Genomic DNA, 21,050 nt, shown 5'->3' on the forward strand with positions numbered 1-21,050 from the left:
ACAAAATACCCACATTGTAAGGGTAATCTGTGACAGTGACAGGGTGGTTGTTGTTTGTGCTCAGTCAGTCCTGCAGAGGGAATAGGAGCTCTGACATCACTGCATCTGCTTTGTAACACCTCATCAGGTCATGCACAGTTCCCTCGTTCTACTGTTGATTCGTTGAAAAATGGGAACATGCCTTACATTCTGGAAATGCTAGGCAGTCTTATTGTGGCTGCTTACTGATCTTTGGTTTGAAAAAGCTATTACTGAAAGAAGACTTCCCTTCCAGTGTTTCAAACTGCATTTTGCCAAGCAGTTCTGTTTGTTGGTAGCTTGCAGGGCACAGCCTGCTTTCTCAAGTCCCTGCTGCATTAGAGGAGTAGAGATAAAGCCAGTCTCCAAGAGTAAGAGTAGCCTCTCAAATGTTCTGACTTCTGCTTTGATTCCCCATAGCTTTGTACTCCAGGGACTGAAGGAGAGTAGCACCTGTGCTGCAGCTGGCACTTTCATGTGTTCCTGACATATCTGGGTGGGAAACTGGAACAGGGTCTTCAGTCCAACTCTGCAGTGATGACAGCGGCCTTTTGCATGGGAGGTTGCTTCCATGCATTAATTTTAATGCACTGACTCTGCTGGAGCTTCAGTGCAACAGAGCCAGCCACAGCTACCATGAGGACTGCAGTACAATGCTTTTTCCTGCTTTTAAGGTCAGAACCTATATTCCTCTGTCACAGCATGAAAAAAATAAAATCTGTTTTCCTTTAAAAGCAGTTGGGGAAGGGAGAGAAGCCTTGCGTAGCAAGGAGGAGACAACATCTTCAGTCTTTAGGTGTCTGCAGTGGCGGCAGTAGCAGTCGCATCCCGAATGATTAATGAGCAGGCAGGCTGGATGTGAGGAGCAGAGCACAAGCCCCATTGCAGAGCTGGCTGTGGGGATCCCCCAGGGAGAGGCGGGCTGCTCCGGTACGGCGGAGGACTGGGGGCGGCGTACAGAGAGCTGACTGCACAGAAGGCAGGAGCTCTTAATGGTGCTGATGTCTTAATCGTTGGTGGCTTCGGCAAAGACACATCTCGCGCCCCCATACTGCTCCAGTGAACAAAGGAGTTGAGAAACATAGCTTGACCCCTTGGCATCAGGTGGGTTTGGAGCTGGAAAAAGCAGCTCTATTTAAAGAGGTGTCATAAAGGGAAGAGAGAAGGAAAAGAAGGGGATTCTTCAGCCTGGGTTAAAAATAAAATACAAATCCTATTTTAACCCCTTGCTGGACTCATTCTGCTGGTTTAAGATCACTCCTGCAAAATGCAGGGGGTGTTTTGAGCAAGACAAGGGCGTTTCTAGAAATGCGCCCTGGTTTTCTGTAGCAGAACAACAGTGTATGTATATAAATATACAGCCCCCTGAGCTGCACCGTAAACTGTTTGGCAGTGCTTGAGGCATAAAATGATTGTTCAACTACATAGTCTAGGCATTTGCTAGATCCCTGGTGCATTGTCAAAAGGGAAGTTTGTGCAGGACTTGGAGACAGCCAGAAGGCCAAGAAAAGCAGCATGCAGCAGGGGCAACAGAACCAAAATGCTTATAATAGAAGTCATTCTGCCAAATAGGACTTCTGGTAAAATGCACACTCACCCATGAAGGCAATCCCCTCAGGTTGTCTGAAAATCCTTTTGGTTGAATAAACAGTATCAGGGAGAAAAAATTAGGTTGGGCGGGCTGCTTCTGGCCTAAATTTGAAAATCAAACTCATTCATTCATATAAATCCTTCATAGATTGTTGCAGTTCTGTTTCATTTTGAGGTCCTGGGGTTCACTTGTAACATCAGAAACTTCTCCCAGAGGAAGGAAGCCTTCTGCAAACTGGATGGTTAAGTGAATCCTCGGTCTAAAGGAGATTATCATCAGCATAATCCCACTGAAGAGCTGAACAGGGGTGCTGACTCCCATCTGGAGGCTTGGAGAATATGCACGTATTATCATGGAAAAGGATGAGGAAGAATCATTACAGTTCACACTGAGGAAACGGCACAGCTATACACTATACATTTCCCTTTGCAAAAAGCAATATCCTATTTGAAAATATTCAGACTACTTTTAAGGGAGGGCTGTTTGCTTTGGTTTTTTTTCACTTTTGCTTATTTCCTGTTTCTGATTTGAAGAACTGCTTCATATTTCCTTAATTAGAGTGTATCAGAACTGTATGCTTGTATATATTTGCCCTAAGTGAAGCTTCTGCTCATTTGTTTGATGATAGAACTGACAAACTCAGGCCTTCAGTAGGTAGGCAGCAACCTCTTCTCCTGTGGGCTTTAAGTGACTGATCATTTGCAGATCAGAGTAAGATAAGGGATCAGAGAGACAGAACAGTGCTTTAGGGATCTTGGTATGCCTGGAGAGTGTTAAATTGTACGCAATGGAAACATCTCAGGTTTCTCAAACAGGTCACTGTTCCCACAGAAGGAAGAGGGACAACAGTGCCTAGCTCCCTGTGTAAATGAAGATATGTCCAAAAGAATATCATCAAAAAAAGTAACTCTGCAAAATGTGTATTTAATGGGTCAGAAACAAGGACTAACCCCACTTCCTGGGTGGGCATCAAAAACATTTACACTGGCCACCAAGAGCTTTCAAAACTAAATGTGTTGCTTTCCTATAGGTTTTCTAGAAGTCCAAAGGTAATTTTTCCATCACCTTTCATGGCTTCACTGTCTGTTGCCTGCAGGTAGACCCTAGACTATTGTAACGATGCAGACTAAAAGCACACACTTCAAACGCTTTGTTGAAATGGATATAAAACATTTTCTCCAGGTTCATATCCCAGACACTCTGAAGGGAACATGGAGAAGGTCTGGAAAATTGCAAAGAAAATCACTTCTGCTTTAGAAAAAAGGTAGTATGAAGTACAAAGGATTACCAGTTTAGAAATACTAGCAAGCAAAAGAATGCAAAGCCAGAAGGGTAGTCAGAAGAATGTGCTCAAAGTCCCTAGGGTTTCTCAGAACGTGGTTGTTCTTGAGGGGCTTCTGGGGTCACATATGTAATCCACTCCAAAATAATGAACAGCCTCCCAGTTTGGATGTGTAACATTGCATTAAATACAGGAACAGGTGGGCAGCAGAATTATACTAAAGGACATGGAAAAACTCTGACTACCCCTCAAGTCATCCACTTGTGATGGAGTAAGGCTGTTACCAAGGGAAGGAAAATTGCCTTAACCCTGTTTAACAGTTACATAGATCCCTGAAGAGAAGAGTGCTGGCCTTCTAAAATTACAATTCTTTATAGCTGCTGTCCCAGCCTTTCTCACTGTATGGCACCCAGCAGAAATTTTAGGACCCTCGGAAACAAAAGGGACTTGCCAATGTTATTGTGTTCCTCTGTCAAACAAAATGTGAGATAGGCTTGGAGCAAAGTTCCATAGTGCTTGCCTGAGTTCCCCACAAGGATGCTTTGCAGAAGTCTTCAGTTCGTCTTGGCTTCTTGGGCCGGGACAAATGTGTCCAGCACAGAGCAACTAAAAGAAAGTGCTGCCCTGCTGTCCCATGGAGTCTAGCAACTAAGCATAGAAGGCAAATCATCTATGTGGAGTGTACATTTCTTACTCAGATGAGGGACCATGAATAGGAATTATTTCTTGTTTGTTGTAGAAATCAGCTTAAAGGTAGGAGGAAGTACACAAATGAAACTTCAGACCCACAGACAAACCTATTACACAATAGTAGGATGCACTCTAATCCCTGCCATCATACAGGTGTTAACGTAATGGTCACCTACCCCAAAATATCTTGAGGTGTTACATCCAAACTCACTAACCTCCCTGTGGTGCAAGGAGAAATCTCTGCTGTACTTCTGTAATGTATTTGCATAAGTCAGGATTCAACATGTGTGCCTCACAGCATGGGCACTGTTTCTTCCTATCTGAGGTCACTGCTGGGTTTCCTTGGCATGGCATCCACCTCAGCAAGATTTTGGTGGGACTTTTGTCTGTCCTGTGTTTGCGTGGGAGACAGTATAAGCTTTTTGTGGAAGGAAAGGCTTTCTCCACTGGAAGGATGGGAGCTAATTATGTTTCATATAAAGAGATGTAATTGGCTTTCTCTTCTGCAGAAGGATGATGATGTAAACAGCATCCCTTGCCTTTTCATTCTAAAACTCTGTTGTGACCATATTGCTGAGTCTTGGAAAACTCCCCAATTCACAGGTTGTTTTTTCCATGTTCCAAACATCTGGGAACAAGGTTCAGCTGACTGAATAATGTGATCTGTGGCAGAAAATGCTGAAAAGTTGGGGAGGGAGGGGCGGACATCCACCCCAGCTGTCCATTTCAAATATTGCTGGTTTCAAATTTAGCCTGCCATCTTCTTAGCAAGTGGTTTGCGAGCACTTTTAAATCTGCACATGTAAGAATTATCGTAAGTATTTGGCAAGTGCAAGGGGCTTTGAATTAGACTGTGAAAGGATAATGCCTGTGTATGTGCCAAAGCATCCTAAGGTATACAGGCTTAAGATGGTATGATTTAAGTGAACCCCAGTTTTCAAGTTTTCTTCTGTTCTTGGAATGCTTGCTGTGCCACTTTCAGGAGTAGCTAGGGTAAGCACGTCCAACCAAGTCCATTCTTTCAGAGACTTAAGCTAATTTCCTCATCATTAGAACTTCCCTGTTGGTTCCTCTGTATAATTATTGAATCGTTAGCACTTTCTTTAGTGATGTGTTACCACCTGACATGACAAAGTGCTGCATCCTGTCTTTGCTTTCCATCGGAAGCCAGTTAGCTTTGAACTCTGTATTAGATGTGTTACGTAGGGCAGATACAGAGCAATGGCACTTAAAGATGACTATTCTGAAGATGCAAAACCTGCAACAAGACCAACTTAAGTTTAAAATGCCTTCATTTCTTTGGTCTTCCTGATCTCCATGCTGTGTTGGTGAATATATCTACACTACAGAATACCACTTGTCATAAACATATAGGTTGCCTTGGAGCAACACAGGTAATTAAAGGAAGGAGTTTCCTATACTACAGTAAGTGTTCATCACTATGTGGAAAAGATGATCCGGTTTAGGACAGGAAATGCTTTTGGCTAGGGTTTAGTGTGGTGAAGCTGAAGAATTCACAATTAGGACTCAGAGAAAGGCTCAGAAAGTAACGTATAAGGCTTAGATTCATAAATATTGAGGCAGGCCTCATATTACAAGACCCATCTCTAGAGACTTAGAACTAAAAGGTGGAATTTGCCATTCACTGCTGGCTGACTGTAGTCTCATTATTAGTAAGAATCACATGAACTTTGAGATAAAGAAATAGGCCAATGCTAAGTGCTTCTGAAAGTCTGACCAGACTGAATGATGTATTGAAAAATATAATGAAGATATGGAAAACAATTGTCTTCAGCTCCAGAGAGTATGCTGGACCCTTCTTTGAGGATGTGGCTAGAGATGTCTGAGCCCTCCTTTCTCAAAGAGGTTTGGATAATGTAGAAAAGGAATGACTTGGTTTATCCTCATTGCATGTTCTAAGATGCTTTAGAACCTATCATTATGGTGTTGTTTGTAAACATCCCTTGCCAAAAGGTTTCTTGATCCTAATATTGATGTTGATATGCTGCAAGATGTCATCAGCACCTCTAGCAATAAGGGATTGGTGTGTGATGGGAAGGATATGAGAAGAGCAGAGATAAAATAACTGAGAAACAAAATGTTCCTTCATTGCCGTCTTTGATCTCTTAACTTCCAGCTGTGAGAGATCCTGGATGCTGATGGCAGCAATTGACTAGTTTTCTGCTGCTTCTGTTGCTTGTACAAAACAGAGGAAGATGTTGTCTTCACTGAGGGGAGTACAAGTCTTGCTGTAATGTCTTCTGTTGCAAGCTGAACCTGAGGAGAGACAGGGAGTGAGCAAAGGCAGCCTCAACACTGAAGCAAAATACACAATTTTCTTCTTCCTCTCCTCTTTTTTTTCTGCTGCTTACTTTATATTACAATTCCTGCCTTATTAGCCATCCTTTTACATATTAAAACCCAAAGGAAAGCTCCCAGCCGGTGTTGCTATCTTTGCTGCATCCCTGATGCTGAAGGCAGAAGTGGCAGGCGTCACAGACAAAGCTGTTGCATCAGGGTGAGCATCATCTTGAAAGCTTGTGCCATATCTCAGCACTGATGTGCAGCAGTTGAAGGAGGGGACAGCTTTACTGCCTAACAATAATTTACTCCTAACCTGGGACTGAGGCTGAGTCCATGCAGGTAATTTTGCTGTGTGAGTCACCAGAGAGCTGAGAGTAACAGGCTTTGAACCCATCTGCCATTGGGTAGATCCAAGCAGGTAGTCCAGAATGAAGATATTGAGAGGTCACTGCTGATTTCCCATGCTGTTCAGTCCTGTCTTGCAAGATACACAAAGACATGCTTTGCAGTTAAGGTCTGAGTTGAAAAGTTACAATCCCACATATAGATGAGTAGGCAGGGTTGTTTGGAACTGAAATACTGGTTGAGGTCATTATAGACATACACCAGTTATGGTCATGTCATTATAGAAATACACTAAGGAACGGCATTCCTGTGGCACAGACTGTGCTCAGAGCACTTATTTCATGGACAAAACAGACTAATTTCAACATCACGGATAAGAATAAGCAGTTCTTTGGCTCAGTGTCCTTAAGATGATATGGACGTAGAAGTGCTAATGCGGGGGCATGTCAGGTGGGCGCTACTGTTCATGCTGCAGTGTGACAGAAACTGTTGTCTATGGTCTGTGGTAGAAGAGATGGACTGAAGGGTTGCTCAGCCTTCCTGAGTGTGCAGCCGCTGGCTCCAGAAAGTCAGCTGCTAATTCCTCTGCCTGCAGCTGCCAGGCCTCCCCACAAGGCTCCCTCTTTATTGCAAAGGGAAGTGCAAACATGAACTTTGTGAGTCTGTGTTGCCCTTGGCCTTTTTACAGTTGCTGGATGGGGTCCATGCTGCTGTTTATCTGGGACCGTGTCCCTCAGGGAGGTGCAGTTGGTCTTCAGTAACATATTTAGAAAATGGAAACAGAGGAGAGCTGTGGGTTGTTTCAGTCGCTGCTTCCATCACTGCCAGTTGTGAGGGTCTATCAGGATGGAGAGTCCATTCTAAATACCAACCATTTGTATCTCCCTGAGTTTATTAACTCAGCTGAAACAAGATCCTAATGTACAAGTACTGAGAGACAGATATCCATCTAAAGAGTCAAGAGGTATACCCAAAAGTGACGACAGGAGAATATACTAGAATGAATAAAATTTGCATTATCTGTTTTCTACTCATTAATATAATTATTATTTTTATTATTAATGTCATTAGGCCTGTTGTGAAGCAGGGCAAGGCAAGGATGGAGTCTGGCATTCTGCCTCCAGTCTCTGCAAATCTCCAGTTATTCTGCCTGCTCCTAGAGCATTTTTTACCTGCCTTATTTCTAGGGAACCAGAGATGGCCATTAAGGAAGGATGTAGAGAAGGAAACAACAGCAATCCTATTGATTGCTTCTGGAAGAGAATTAGGGAGAAAGTGTAAAGGACATTAGTGTAAGACAATGCCAAAGAGCTAAACAAGGCCGGTGTGACTAATGGAGAAAAAAAGGAAGAGAGGGAAAGAGGCTAGCTGAGACACATAGGAAATGGTGGAGAGCTTATGCTTTGAAGTTTTTCCAAAACTATGCTTTTAAATTTCTCTTCCTACTGATGGTGGACTCCCTTGAGGATCCAGTCCCTGGTGCTGTCAGCATTGCTTCACTGTCTCAGTCCCTTTCCTGGATGCTCTTGGGAACCCCTCTGCCTTATCATGTCCTCAACCAATGCTCTCAGAAGCTGCACACTACATTTTTGGCAGAATGTTATGCTGTGCTGTACCGCCTCCTTTGTGCTTACCCAATATCCCTTAATGGGATTCAGTATCTCCTGCATCCTCCACCCACTCTTTGGCTCAGACATTCCATTGTTGTGTTTGGTACTGCCCATATTAAATCTATAATGTCTAAAATAATACAAGGAGCTCTGCACTTGGATGATTTGAGCTCTCCATACCCCTCAATTTTGCAGCTTGTTTCTCCTCTGTGTGTAGTGAGTGTTTTTCCATAGTTGAGCATAGTAGCCCACAAGGCATTAAATGTTCTTGAATATAGCTTCTACCTTCAGTAGAAGTAACTTCCACTAGGAGACAATGAGAATTGTGCACCTTTCCTTAGCTCCTCCTGCACAGGGCATGTGGGCTTCTTGCTCTTGTGTTCTTTGACATCCACATCCCTGAAATGAGCCAGGCATAGGTTTGTTGGTTCTTTCAGGGGAAAAAAGCTGCAGGTGAGCTCTGCCTGCAGCATTGCTTGGGCAGGCTAAACTCTAAGTTTGGAGTGAGAACTGAGAGTGGCATGGCAGAGAGGGCTGCTCATACAAGAGGACTGAGTGTGCTGCTTTGGAGCAGCATATATTGTTCATACAGGCTTAGCTGTAGCAACTGATTTGGGGTGGCAGGTTTCTCATAAACACTGGGCTGGTTGCAGGTGAGTTAGGTTTTTTTCCCCCTAGGGAAAAAAAAAAAAAAAAACAGCTGTGCAAACATTATAGAATCATAGAGTCGTAGGGGTTAGAAGGGACCTCGAGAGATCATCGGGTCCAACAGCAGGCTCCCTAGCTCATATTGCACAGATAGGTGTCCAGACATGTCCTGGATATCTCCAGAGATGGAGACCCCACCACCTCCCTGGGCAGCCTGTCCCAGGGCTCTGTCACCCTCACTGTGAAAAAGTTTTTCCGCATGTTGGTGTGGAACTTCCTGTGCTCCAACTTGCAGCCATTGCCCCTTCTCCTGTCCCCAGACACTGCTGAAAAGGGGCTGGCCATTTTCCCCTGCATCCCATACTTAAGATACTTACAGACATTAATTAGATCCCCCCTTAGTCTTCTCTAGGCTGAACAGTCCCAGCTCAATCAGCCTTTCCTTATAGGGGAGATGCTCCAGGCCCTTAATCATCTTTGTAGCCCTCCTCTGGACTCTCTCCAGGAGATCCCAGTCTTTTTTATACCAGGGAGCCCAGAACTGGACACAATACTCCAGGTGGGGCCTGACCAGGGCAGAGTAGAGGGGGAGGATCACCTCCTTTGACCTGCTGGCCACACTCCTCCTGATGCACCCCAGGATCCCATTGGCTCTCTTAGCCACCAGGCCACACTGCTGGCTCATGGCCAACCTGTCATCAACCAGGACCTTCAGGTCCTTATCCACAGCAGGTCATCCCCCAGCCTGTACTGATACAAGTGGTTATTCCTCCCCAGGTACAAGACTCTGCACTTGCTTTTGTTGAACCTCATCTGGTTTCTCCCTGCCCAGCTCTCCAGCCTGTCCAGGTCTCTCTGGATGGCAGCACAGTGTTCCTGCGTGTCAGCCACTCCTCCCAGCTTTATATCATCGGTGTACTTGCTGAGGGTGGATGCTGTTCCCTCATCAAGGTCGCCAATGAAGATATTAAACAGGATCAAAGAAAGTACAGTGCACACTAACATTAAAACCTGGGATAAGGAGAGAAAAAGAAAGGCAAGTCAAAGATCAGATTATTCCTTCTGCACGATGGCTATTGGTTTGTGTCCTGTGTCCTGCACTACTTGCTGATGGCAGCCAGGATGTGGCATTCACCGAAGGTGACAGGAGGCACAGGGAGGCTATTTGCCTTCCAGTGTAAGGGGCCAATTCTGCTGACTGCTGGCAGAGACTTGCACGTCAGTCCCTTGTTAGCTGTGTACTACCGGGCAGCAGATAATCTCAAATGCTGAATGAATAAATCCACTTCTTGTCAGCTCCCATCAGTGTCTCTTGCATGAAGCCCTGATGACTCTTAAAGAAGCATACGCTGCAGACAAGCCCAAGTGCCATATTTACTCGGTAGCCTATGGCAGAGTGCTGAGGAGCACTGCAAGTAGTTAACTACCAAGTTCAACCATGACATTCCTGCCTAGGATTTGTCATGGTTAGATAACCTGTAGGATCCAAACCCCATCTCTTCTACACTTTGGCATCAATATGCCAGGACAGGTCAGGAGTCGTCTTCTATTGTGAAGGTGAGTTGGCACCAGCAGAAAGGATTTCCAAGGAAATAATCACAGTATCCATTCAGCTGACTTATATCCTCAGACTTCATGCCAGATTTTGAAATTCAATGGAGCTATAGAGTTGCAATTTTGAAGGGACTGTGGGAAAATACTTGTTTCAATAAAGGCAACTAAAAGCTGACATTCTGTTGTAACAGTAGTTTCTGGAAAATAAATCTTCCTACTAAAACTTCCTGGTATAGAAGCTTGCACATGCAAATTTTAACATCAAATATGCATTTCACTTGCTTCTCACACATACCTATTTTCATTTTCATTTATGGGGAAATAGCTTTGAGAAGCATGCATGCAAACAAAAATTGTTGTGGAATGAGCCCATAACAGAACTTTCAATAAAATGAGGGATTGCTCAGCTTTCCAGTAATTTTGTCTGTTTGTTGTAAGTATTTTGTATAGCATTGTCTAGCTGCCTGATTCTGTGGAGATGTAAGTCTAGTTTCCCCTGCCTTTATCCACTTTTTATAGAATCTTCTTGTAATTACTAGTACTTAGCAGAAGACCTGAATTCATGTTAAAGCATTTAATTAGTCAAAATTGTGTAATAGAAGATTTCTTCCAGATACCACTTAATGATCATTAGAAGGTCTGATTCAAAGCCCACTTAAGTCAATTGATGCCTTTTGTTGACTTCAGTACATTGTGAGTCTGGCACGGTATATTCAGAAATGCAAAGCTAATGGTTACAATAGCAGCAGGAAACACTCTCCACAGAAGGACAACTTCCGTTTGTTTCTGTAATGGCCTGCTGAAGAAGTTTTGGATAAATGTAATGAAAGGCCACTTTAAGAGAAAAATCAACTAAGTTCACAGCTGCAGAGGATGATATTTTAATGTTTAATCATTTTAAACCTGATTTTTTTCCATTTATATGTTTATGTTCCCATTGAAATTAAGGATGCATCTGATACAGTGTTGTAGTGTTTTGATTTGGTAATGTCTTAAGGTTGTTTGGAGCAATGATATCCCCACAGCAGTCACCCGACAGGATATCCTGGGCCTATGGCTACTTGTCATATAAAGCCATTTCTGCTTTAATGCTTTACTCTTCTGAATTCAAAAGTAACCTATTTATTCTGTGATTATGGGAACGAATGAACAGGTCACCCACATGGTCTTTACTAAAGCCAGTGATTTTTACCATTTTTAACTTTCAGTCCCCCATGGAAGCAAAAGTAGCAAATGAATAAAAGCCCAGGGTCTGTTCCTGGAATATTTCTGTTACAGCAGGAATGCAGATTTTCCAGAGTTTCTTCCAATCCAATGCCTTTGGGTTTGCCACTCCAACTCAGTGAATTATCACAGTGATTTACTTCCTGCTTGCTGTTCTCTTCACATGGAAATGTGAATTACTTCACAGCAGTTCAGACACTGGAGAAAGTAGGTTCTTTGGTGCAAGGTTTCTAACTGGAGTTCTGGCCTGAGGAGTTAGATGAACATCCAGATCTCTCCATCCTTTGATATTCATCCTGAGTCTGCATAATTCTGCACTCAGAGAAAGTTCATGTCCAGGTTGAGTTTCTAGTAAGTGTGGGGCAGCCATGAAAAGTATTTCATTAAATACTTCAAAGCAAAGCAAACATTGGAGAGATTGATTTTCACATGAAAACCTACCATCCCTACACCCCCTCCACCATTTAGCTCTGTGTAGGGAAAACAGCACAATATGTTTGCAGCCTACAAGGCTTTATTGCCCCTTGCCACTTCTGCAGCTCCAGGCTTCCTTTTCAGTCCAGTGTTCGTGCAATAAGGGAGCTACCGATGTCAGTGGAGAAAAAGAAATTCACGGTGTGCTGCTTGTGAACATCAAAGCCTCTGAGGAGAAGTGTCATTTGCTGTCCACCAGCTTTTTGGGTGTAGATGTTTTTTTGAGAAACACTGGTATTAATGACCATTTCATAGTGCTTGCACAAATGTCATAGATAAAATACAGCAGGGTAGTACAAGTCAGCTGTCCACTTAATTTTTCAAGTTCTCATAGCACCACATGTGTAATGGGTGACCCAGTTGTTTAGCAAATGAATGCAAGAGAAAAGGAAAATTGCTTCATCACTGAAGAAGCCTTAAGGCTCCCTCAGCCTGACCTGTTGACTTCTAAGTGAATTAGCACCCCGGCTGTCTGTGAGTCGGAAGGCAAGAGAGCAGAGCACTTGCTGCCAGTGAAGACTGTGATGGTGAGACGGACTTAAACCCATTCTTCCTCTGAGGGAGAAAGGAGAATCAGGGACAGAGGAGAGGGAACCAGAATTTTGCATTATTCCTCTAAGGGTCACATTACCCCTTGTTGCACTTTGTCATTAGCTGAATCACAGAAGCATCCTGTCAAATCAGCCACCTGCATAGATTTTTAAAACCTCTGATTGGCACCTGCAAAGTTACAAGTTAGTAGCGTATTTCCATTTGCCCTGCACAGCCTTTCACAGCTTTCACCCAGCTTCAAGGTGCTGGAGTGCTGTATCGCCAGTAACCTACAGTGGTATGAGTCAACCCAGGCCATAGTTGGGACCCTGTGATGTGGCCCGGCGTTTATGTGACAGAAAGCTTTGCTTCTTACATTTCTCTTTTAACTATTATGCAAATGGTTCTCCATGTTTCCTGTTTATCACAGACTCTGAGCCTCCCTAGACAGGCTATTCTGAGCTTGGCCTGTTTTCTGATAATTGCATCTGCATTAAAGCAAACACCCCTGCAGGGTTTCTCCATCCCCCTGTCCTTGACAGCTCTGAGCTGGACAGCACTCCGTGGCTTGCAAGCACAGGGATGTGCAAAAAAGGCATGCCAAGGGCTGGCAGAGCTCTGAGGAAGAAGGCAAAGCTATGTGCTATTTCAGGCCACTTTTATTTTGGCAGTGAGTTCAGATACCTCTCCTTTGCTAATGACATGGTGGCTGCTCGCTCCTCCCGAGCGAGCCGCGCATCAGTAAAATCACTATTGAGATCTACAGTCTGTGTTCAACCCATATCAATTACAGGCTTCTCTGTGGGGATATAAAAAATGAACAGGAGCTGGGAGAGTCACCCATTAGTAATGACTACGGCAGCAATTCTGAGAAGGTGGTCCATTGCATGTTTTTGTGAACTGTTGTTTTTCATCGGAAAGGAGAAGAGGCAGGACACTGCCATAAGATTTTTCAGGGTGATATTTATCAGATTGCTTTTTACAGCCATTAGTGTCTTGCTCTTCTGCACGGGGCCAAGGCCTGGGCTGTAAGAAGTACAGTAAAGACACTTTTCCTTCATAAAGTCCCTTTCCACCAAAGGATTATACAAAGTCTTTCTGAGATGAGTAGATTAGTTTTGTCCTTGGTTTGCAGCTAGAAGAGGTAGCAGACTGTGGAAAGCTGACTGCTGCCTGTGCTAGAGTGGTGTAACACACCACTGAACTGAATACACTGTGGTGAAATGCTGCCAAGCGCATCAAGACGAATGCTTTCTGCATACCTGGGGTTGAAATTAAGACCTGTATTTCCTCTCAGGATTTAGTTCTCAGGAAGTTAAAAATAGTTACAGAACTTTCCACACTCACACACTTAAAATGATGAAAGCAACTAGGGTTGGGTTTTTTTAATGGTTCCTAGCATAAATCTGTAGGTCATAAAATGATATTTGTGGATTTTCTCTTATTAAACATAGACCACGCAGGGCTGTAACTGAATGCCCTCTTCTAATCACTGCCTATTCTCATGCTTTAGGACAGTAACCACACAGGACCCTGGCTGGATGCTGCTATCCATGACTCACTTGGTCTGAACGTATGTTGCCAATGCACCAGCCAAGAGGGGTTTATTTCAGAGTTGAATCTCCAATGCAGTTAGCCCATCTGTAAGGAATTTCATCTTTCACAGGCAGGAAGGAGATCAGGTTTAGATGACCCCTGCCATAGCTAGTGCAGTGGTCATATTGCCCATGAAATGCCAGGTGCCCCTCTTCCAAAGGGAACTTTTTTGGAGTTCCAGTTCCTGAGCATTTGTGGTGCTGATGGTGAACCTCAATACAACTGGAAATATATTATGGGAACGGGTGCTTCTTCCATTTTGTTTCTTCTCATTCTTGAAGAAAATCCAACTTTATCAATTATAAGGCTGAACAAGCCCTCTGCAAATATCAGTGCATGCCATGTAAGAGAAAGGAGTAACAAGTCTTTCTGAAGATGAGACAAAAAAGGAATAAACCGTTTCTCCCCCTGTTTCTTTGGTGGAATAGCTGTATGGTTGAAATCTACCCAACTTTCATTTCCTATTTGTGTGAGCAGCTTTCAAGTGCTGGTCATGAGTAAGTTACACCTACAGAGCTGTCATCATCAACTACTGTGTATCAATTAATTCACAGAAGTTCTGGCGGTGCCAAACTGAGTATGTACATGTTTACATGCACACGCACAGATGCATTTAGTTCCATTAGAGCTTCCTCATACACTTTTCCCTCCCTTCTCTGAAGGAGTTGTTTCTAGAGATCCCAAATGTCAGATGACTTTTGACTCTGCAGACAGGATCAAGTGTCTTTGAAAGACTAAGACTGACACATGTACAAACACCCTTTCCTCTATCCTGATACCACAGAATTGTAGGGGTTGGAAGGGACCTCAGGTGATCATCGAGTCCAACCCCCAAATGTGAGGAATGTCAAGGGTGATGTGGGATGAGAGTTGCTTTTGCTGTTTTTGTGTGGTGATGTAGAGGAAGAGAGACCTGTAGTGACAGCCAGCATGCTGGGAAGTCCTCCTCCTTTGCACAGTGCTGGAAAACTAACACTTTCTCATTTCCTGCTGAGTATCTTGCTGGCATTCAGGGAAAGTTGTCTGTATTCAGGCTTAGCAGAGGATGATAGCTCAGGAAATTAAAGGACATCAGAACTAGAAGTATACTGGGGCAAGTTCCTAATTGCTTGTCTGATCCTTGCAAAGGAGATGTTCAGGGATGGTTTTGTAGTTTATTTTTTTGTTAGCTTAGCAGCTCCAGGACAGTCAGTTATTTGAAGGACTGGGAAAAAAAAAAAAAAAAAAAAAAGCCTACCTATTTGTCCCTGGTTTTGCTTCTTTAGGTCTTTTTCCTGCCTTTGTGAATTCCTAGAAATTTGTCATGCCCTACTGTGCAATTTTTAGACTGTCTCGTTGCAGTTTATTTCAGTAATCTACAGTCTCCACAGTGCTACATTAATTCCCTTCAAGTTAGCCTAGGTCAAATCAGAGCAGTTACAGTGTGGCTTCGAGCAGCACAGAGCAATTTTGCCAGCAGCTGAGGAATTGCACTGACTCCATCTCTAATGAATACCCTTAGTAAATTCAAGTTAAAAGCACCATGGCAGTCATGATAGGAATTTTGGGTGAGAACTGGGATTGCGCTAATTATAGGGACTTAGTCACAACTTGTTAACTCCATGTTGAAGATACGCTCATAGAAGTAGCCGTGCTTGGACAGATTGGGCATTGAGAGAAAGCACAGTTGTACACTTAAGGCTCTGAACGCTGCATCTCCAGTAATTTGGTTTAATTTCCTGTTGTGCCTTTTACTTCTTACATTTCCTTCCCTTTCTGTGCCTCAGTTCTGCAGCTATAAAATCACTTTGCTGTCTGTCTTCCACTCTTTATCACCCCTGCATGCACTGCCATGTCTTCAGGGTAGTGATTTCTAATGTTAATTATTATTACTTATTATTACCTTGTGCAATACATAGTGCAGCATGGTCACCCCTGTGCCTGGGAGTGGTCAGGAGAGCCATAAGTGACATCTTTGAGTTTCTATACTTTAACAACACGTCATTGGCTTTGGAACAGTCTTGAAGGCATATATAACTCCTACAGCTAATTCCCTTTGGTAGATTTGGGACACTTCTTTCTACCTTGAAATTTTCCTGGTTTTCTGTTCTGCAGGGCAGGGAGTGCCAAGGGTGAATAAATTTCATTTTTCTTAAATTATAAGACTGCTAAATATGATACATTGTTATAAATTGCCATATCCTCTGCATATAAAGAGTGGAAAATGAGTAAATGAGAAGAAAACGTGTGACGATATCTAATGTATTCTAAGACCAAGCTTCTAATCTTCTCTATTTCTTTTTGTTTCTTCCAGGTGGAGCGGGAAATAGCCATCCTGAAGTTGATAGAACATCCCCACGTTTTAAAGCTGCATGATGTTTACGAAAATAAAAAATATTTGTAGGTATTACTGGCTTTTGCTGGAGGAAGGGGAAGGGAAGGAGGTAGGAAGGGAGGGAGATGAGGATTTTGGAAGTTGTTAACATTTCTGAAAAAATAGAGCAGGTGAGTTTTCACCTTCAGCTATTGTCTGTGTGATGTCTGGTACTCGAATGAGGAAAAAACATTCCTCCTTTCCTTTGCTTTTCTCATTTTCTTATCATAGAATCATAGAATGGTTTGAGTTGGAAGGGATTTCAAAGATTATCTAGTACAACCCACCCCTGTCATGGGCAGGGACACCCTCCACTAGACCAGGTTGCCCACAGCCCCATCCAACCTGGCCTTGAACACTCCCAGAGAAAGGACATCTAAAGCCTCTCTAGGCAACATGTTCCTGTGTCTCACCATCCTCAAAGTAAAGAATTTCTTCATTATGTCTAAACTAAATCTGCCCTCCTTGTCCTTAAAGCCACTGACCCTGATCCTATCACTACATGCCCTTGTAAAAAGTCCCTTTTTCTCTGTACTTTATTTAAATGCTGTTTCTTTACCTAGTTAAAATGGGGGAGAGAGGACAAGCCAACATTTTCTGTCAAACAGCAAGAGGGGAGGAAGGTTTGCACCTGGAACCATTTTGAATCAAAACTGTAACAGACTGTTATAGTGGATAATTTAGTTAACTTCCCTTTCCTCGTAGTTTTCATTCAAACCCTTGAGTCTCACTAACAGTATTTTAAATTTGTCTCATCAATAACAATTTTTAGTTGTAAGGGCTGCTGAAATCTCCTGATGGTTCTGCAGTAATAGTTAATTAGAAAAAACCTTTTTTTTTCCCTTGCCTTTTTTTCAGATCATTGCCAGTGCCAAACAGGGACGTTGTCCACAGACAGAGTCATTTTAGCTTGACAGGGCACTAGATATGTTGAATCTGTTGTCAAACAAACAGGCCACATTAATCTTGGCACAACAGGAAAAAAAAAATCAATGTTCTCCAAATGGAAAAGGGCAAACCAGTAGGGAACTCACTGTTACTTTCAGCTTTTTAACAGGTTATTGCAAGTAGAAGAGAGTAGTTAAAAGAAACAAAAATCCCCAACTATTTTTAAAAACCACCGTCCGTTGGCGACCTCTCCTTAATGTCACAACACAAGAAGGGAATGACTGTTTACCCAAAGGAAGTGTGTTGAATGGAGGTAACAATCCCTCATGGACTATTCAGTCAGTCTTGTTACTGGAGCAATGAATTCCTGTTCCAAGGACCGAGACCTCTGTGCCTAAGGGTTAGCTTAGTAGAGCAGGCAGTAATTTCTTTTGGATCCCCCATCCTCCTCTGGGGCAGAGCCTGCCATCCGTGGTGAAATGCAGTTGCCAGAGCGAGTATGTGCAGGCGCTGGCTGGAGGCTGGCTCAGGTGGTCTCTCAGCTGCATGCCTGAGTGCTCTATCCTCAGTGGCATAAATGGTCATGGCTCCATTAAGCCCAGTTTGCCCCAGCTGAGGACAGAGGCCCAGATCTAACACAACCTGCTCTGCATGCATGAGAAGGGTAGTAAAGAGAAATGAGGCTTTACAGCCAGTAAGTTCTCCTTTGATCCTGAAAACAGAGGCACCATTTGTAAGAGTACGTTCCCTTGTATACTGGTTTAAAGGGAGGTAGGATGAGGCCTCAGGATTTCTTTGGGTTAAGAGAGACAGAATATTCTTCTTTGTGATGCTTATTGTACATTGTGTAATCTCAGGTGTACACACAATAAGCACATGTGCACTTGCATAAACACAGCACAGAGCTGGTATATTCCAGGAAGGTATGGTATACCTAATTGATGGAAACCATATGTGAGTACATGAAGAAGAAAGGCCATGAGCATCACTTGGAGTGCCAGGATGGGTTGTAGAGGTGCCAAAACTTTCTTCTTGCTCTGAATGCCTGTGAAGCCAGCAGCTGAGCTGAGGTCTCCTGCTTTACTTCAAAAGACTGAGGCTATTTTGCTCTGTGTGAGGAAGACCTAGTGCTCAAAGCACCAAGATACAAAAAAAAATTACTGCATTCCTTGGCAGGAAAATATCTTCCTGCTGAAAATCACCTTAAAAAGGGAAGCATCCTATATCTTTAAGATACATCTGGATATCCTGGCTTCTGAAAAAAAAATGTCACTGTGCCAGTGACCATTTAGCCTTCAACAGTCACTAGGTCTTCTTTGTGCTGTAACTCCTCTTCCTGTAGGACTGATCTGTTCACATCTCCCCACAAAGGCACTGCATCCCTCTGCTGAAAGACACTGATGTTGTGAAAGCACCAATGATTGTTAATTACATTTCATTTTTTATTAGTCACTATTTTAAAGAAAGGGCACAATGCAGAGCTACTGCCAAACTCCGTGTTTAAAATTAGAATCAGCCGTGTTCTTGGATAAATCGAAGAGGTGGGAGAGAGTGCCTGTGGAGGGGTGAAGTGTTACAAGTGTGTGGGGGCTGAGAAGTGTCTATGCATGTTATTCCAAATAATAAGACACAGTGACCTCTAATTCTCACCAGCATCAAAAAAGGGATTGCTCTCTGGTTGTGGCAGCACCTTTCCATCACGTATGCCATCTCAGCAGCAACGGTAGTAGCATGGTTTCAGAGGAGTTTGTGAATTATGGGTGATATTTCAGATGCCAGAGACTAATCACGATGCAGCACTGGGGAGTATTTCCTCGATAAATGTTAATTTCACAAATCATGTTTGACTTTTGGTTTATGATTTAATTTCTGACAAGGGGCTTTGGTTGAGTAGATTCCTAATGCAACCATGAATCAAATCCTTTTTCCACAGTTTATTTAACACTGAAAATTAGCTTTAAAAAATAATCATAAAAATGTGTGAATATATGTGTGTTAGCCTAGTAGTCATCTTCTTTTTGTTTTGGTGGTTTTTTTAACCAAGGTGGTTGGAGAGATGGAGATGCCTGTGAGCTCTGAGACTTCCAGCTCTTTATCCAGCATTTTGAGTTGTCTTATTTAGTAAGACCATGGACTACAGTTCTAGATGCATAGGGGAAACACAGCTACACAGTGTCTCTCTGTATGTGTGCTGATAAACCACCTCAGACATACATTATGTTGGCTAAACCAGCAATCTTACTGGCAGTTGAATTATTTTGTATTTGTTGTATGATCATGCTGGCGGCCTTGGAGCAAGATTTGGAGTCCACGGTCATAGGTAACTTAGAAAAAGGTATAGACAATCTCTGCCTCCCTCTCTCCCATCAGATAATATTAACAGAGAAAACAACCAGGAAGGGGGCATCATCCATTTTAAAGATCAAGAATGAGTTAAAGTAACCTGGTATGGGGTAAGCCCAGATGTTTAAAAACTTATATTGTTAGTTCATAATGGGGAAAAATCAGTGAACTACTGGAATTTGTGTGTGCACCAGTCATTTTAACTAACCCAGTTCAGACACAGAGGAATTTTAGGGAGATGTAAATAAACTAAGGGAATGTGCAAGGCAATAGTGAAGCTAATAAAGTTTTGGTGTGTTGTGCAAGGCATATCGGAGGGGGAAACACTCCTTTAGTCATATGGTTTCTGAGTTGCAAATGAACTGTATGAGTCTGGGAAGAAAAGGTTTTCCCTGAACTGGACCTAGATACAGTTTGTGTAGCAACTGGAGAGGAAGACAGGGTTTGTAGACTGTTAGCAGCACTACCACTGTAAATGAATCATAGAATCATAGAATGATTCATAGAATGAGCAGGAATTTCTCATTAGGAGATTTGTTGAGGATTAAATAAGAGGAAACATGCAAAGCCCAGTCTTTCATAAGTGAAGTGATTGGCTCGGACTTTTTCTAGGAAGCAATCTTATGCTTTATTCTTCATTCTCTGATATGTACATTTACTGCGTTGTATGCAGTAAATTCAGCTTTCCTTTTGATCTTAGAAAAGCAATTGTCCCACTGTTGGAGGAGCCGTTAGCATGGCAACCTAAGTGCCATCATGTAGTCCACAGGAGATGGACCTTCCCTTTCCAAAGGGGATAAAGCTGACAGACGCAGTTTTGCCGCAGAACTCCCAACAGGGGTGGCATTATCCGTTTGATCTCATTTGATTAGCTATTTAGTTTAAATTATCAGGCGTTTGGCAGGGAGTGGAGATAAGACAGAATAAAGATATCCTACGACCACTCCATGCCCTTTACTTTCAGATGTTTATAATAGTATTCCTCAATTCACTTTACACCAATGTCTGTGTATATAGGTCTGTACGTTTCTATTTATAGGTGCATAAAGATACCTGTATATATAAGTATAGCTTTATATTGATTCTTTTCAAAATATCATACTTCAGAGCTCAAATACTCAAATTTTCTGGGAGCATTTATTTAAAACCTCTATGTTGTCCAACTCTATCAGCATTTTAAATAAACATCTGTTTTGAGGAGTGGACATCAGAATGCACCACGCATCCATCCACTCTTTTTCCGAGCACAAGTCCCTTTCTCATCATTCAGCAGCACTGTGCTACCACTGGGCAAGTGCCCAAGCCTCATTGTAATGTACACAACACACCACATCCTGATTTCAGAGGTAAAGGTGCTTCCCAAGGAGCCAGACAACAAAATCAAAATATCCTCCTACTGGTGCCCATCTCGTGTTTCTGGCTTCTACAAAATCAGCTGACAGCAGGAGTCAAAGACTCACAACGCTGGTGCTGTCAGCAGAGGCAATCGTGCTGCTAGTCCTTTCCTGCAGGGTTTTCCTGTAATTCTGTTTATTTTTGTTGAAAACTAATTGTGAGGTGCCAGAGGATACGAGAAAGAAAAAAGGGTTCCACATGTTC

The 21,050-nt window shown here is 42.9% G+C and overlaps 1 protein-coding gene across 2 annotated transcripts in view; it reads left to right on the plus strand.

Moving 5' to 3' along the window:
- Positions 1-21,050, plus strand: part of BRSK2 (BR serine/threonine kinase 2) — a 310,775-nt gene that overhangs the window by 190,297 nt on the left and 99,428 nt on the right. For both annotated transcript variants that reach the window (XM_084263965.1, XM_084263966.1), the window contains exon 3: positions 16,161-16,246. In XM_084263965.1, the coding sequence (XP_084120091.1) occupies positions 16,161-16,246 (86 nt within the window). The remainder of the gene's footprint in view (positions 1-16,160; positions 16,247-21,050) is intronic.

This window comes from Gallinula chloropus (assembly GCF_964237585.1).
Source record: "Gallinula chloropus genome assembly, chromosome: 4".
Taxonomy (NCBI): domain Eukaryota; kingdom Metazoa; phylum Chordata; class Aves; order Gruiformes; family Rallidae; genus Gallinula; species Gallinula chloropus.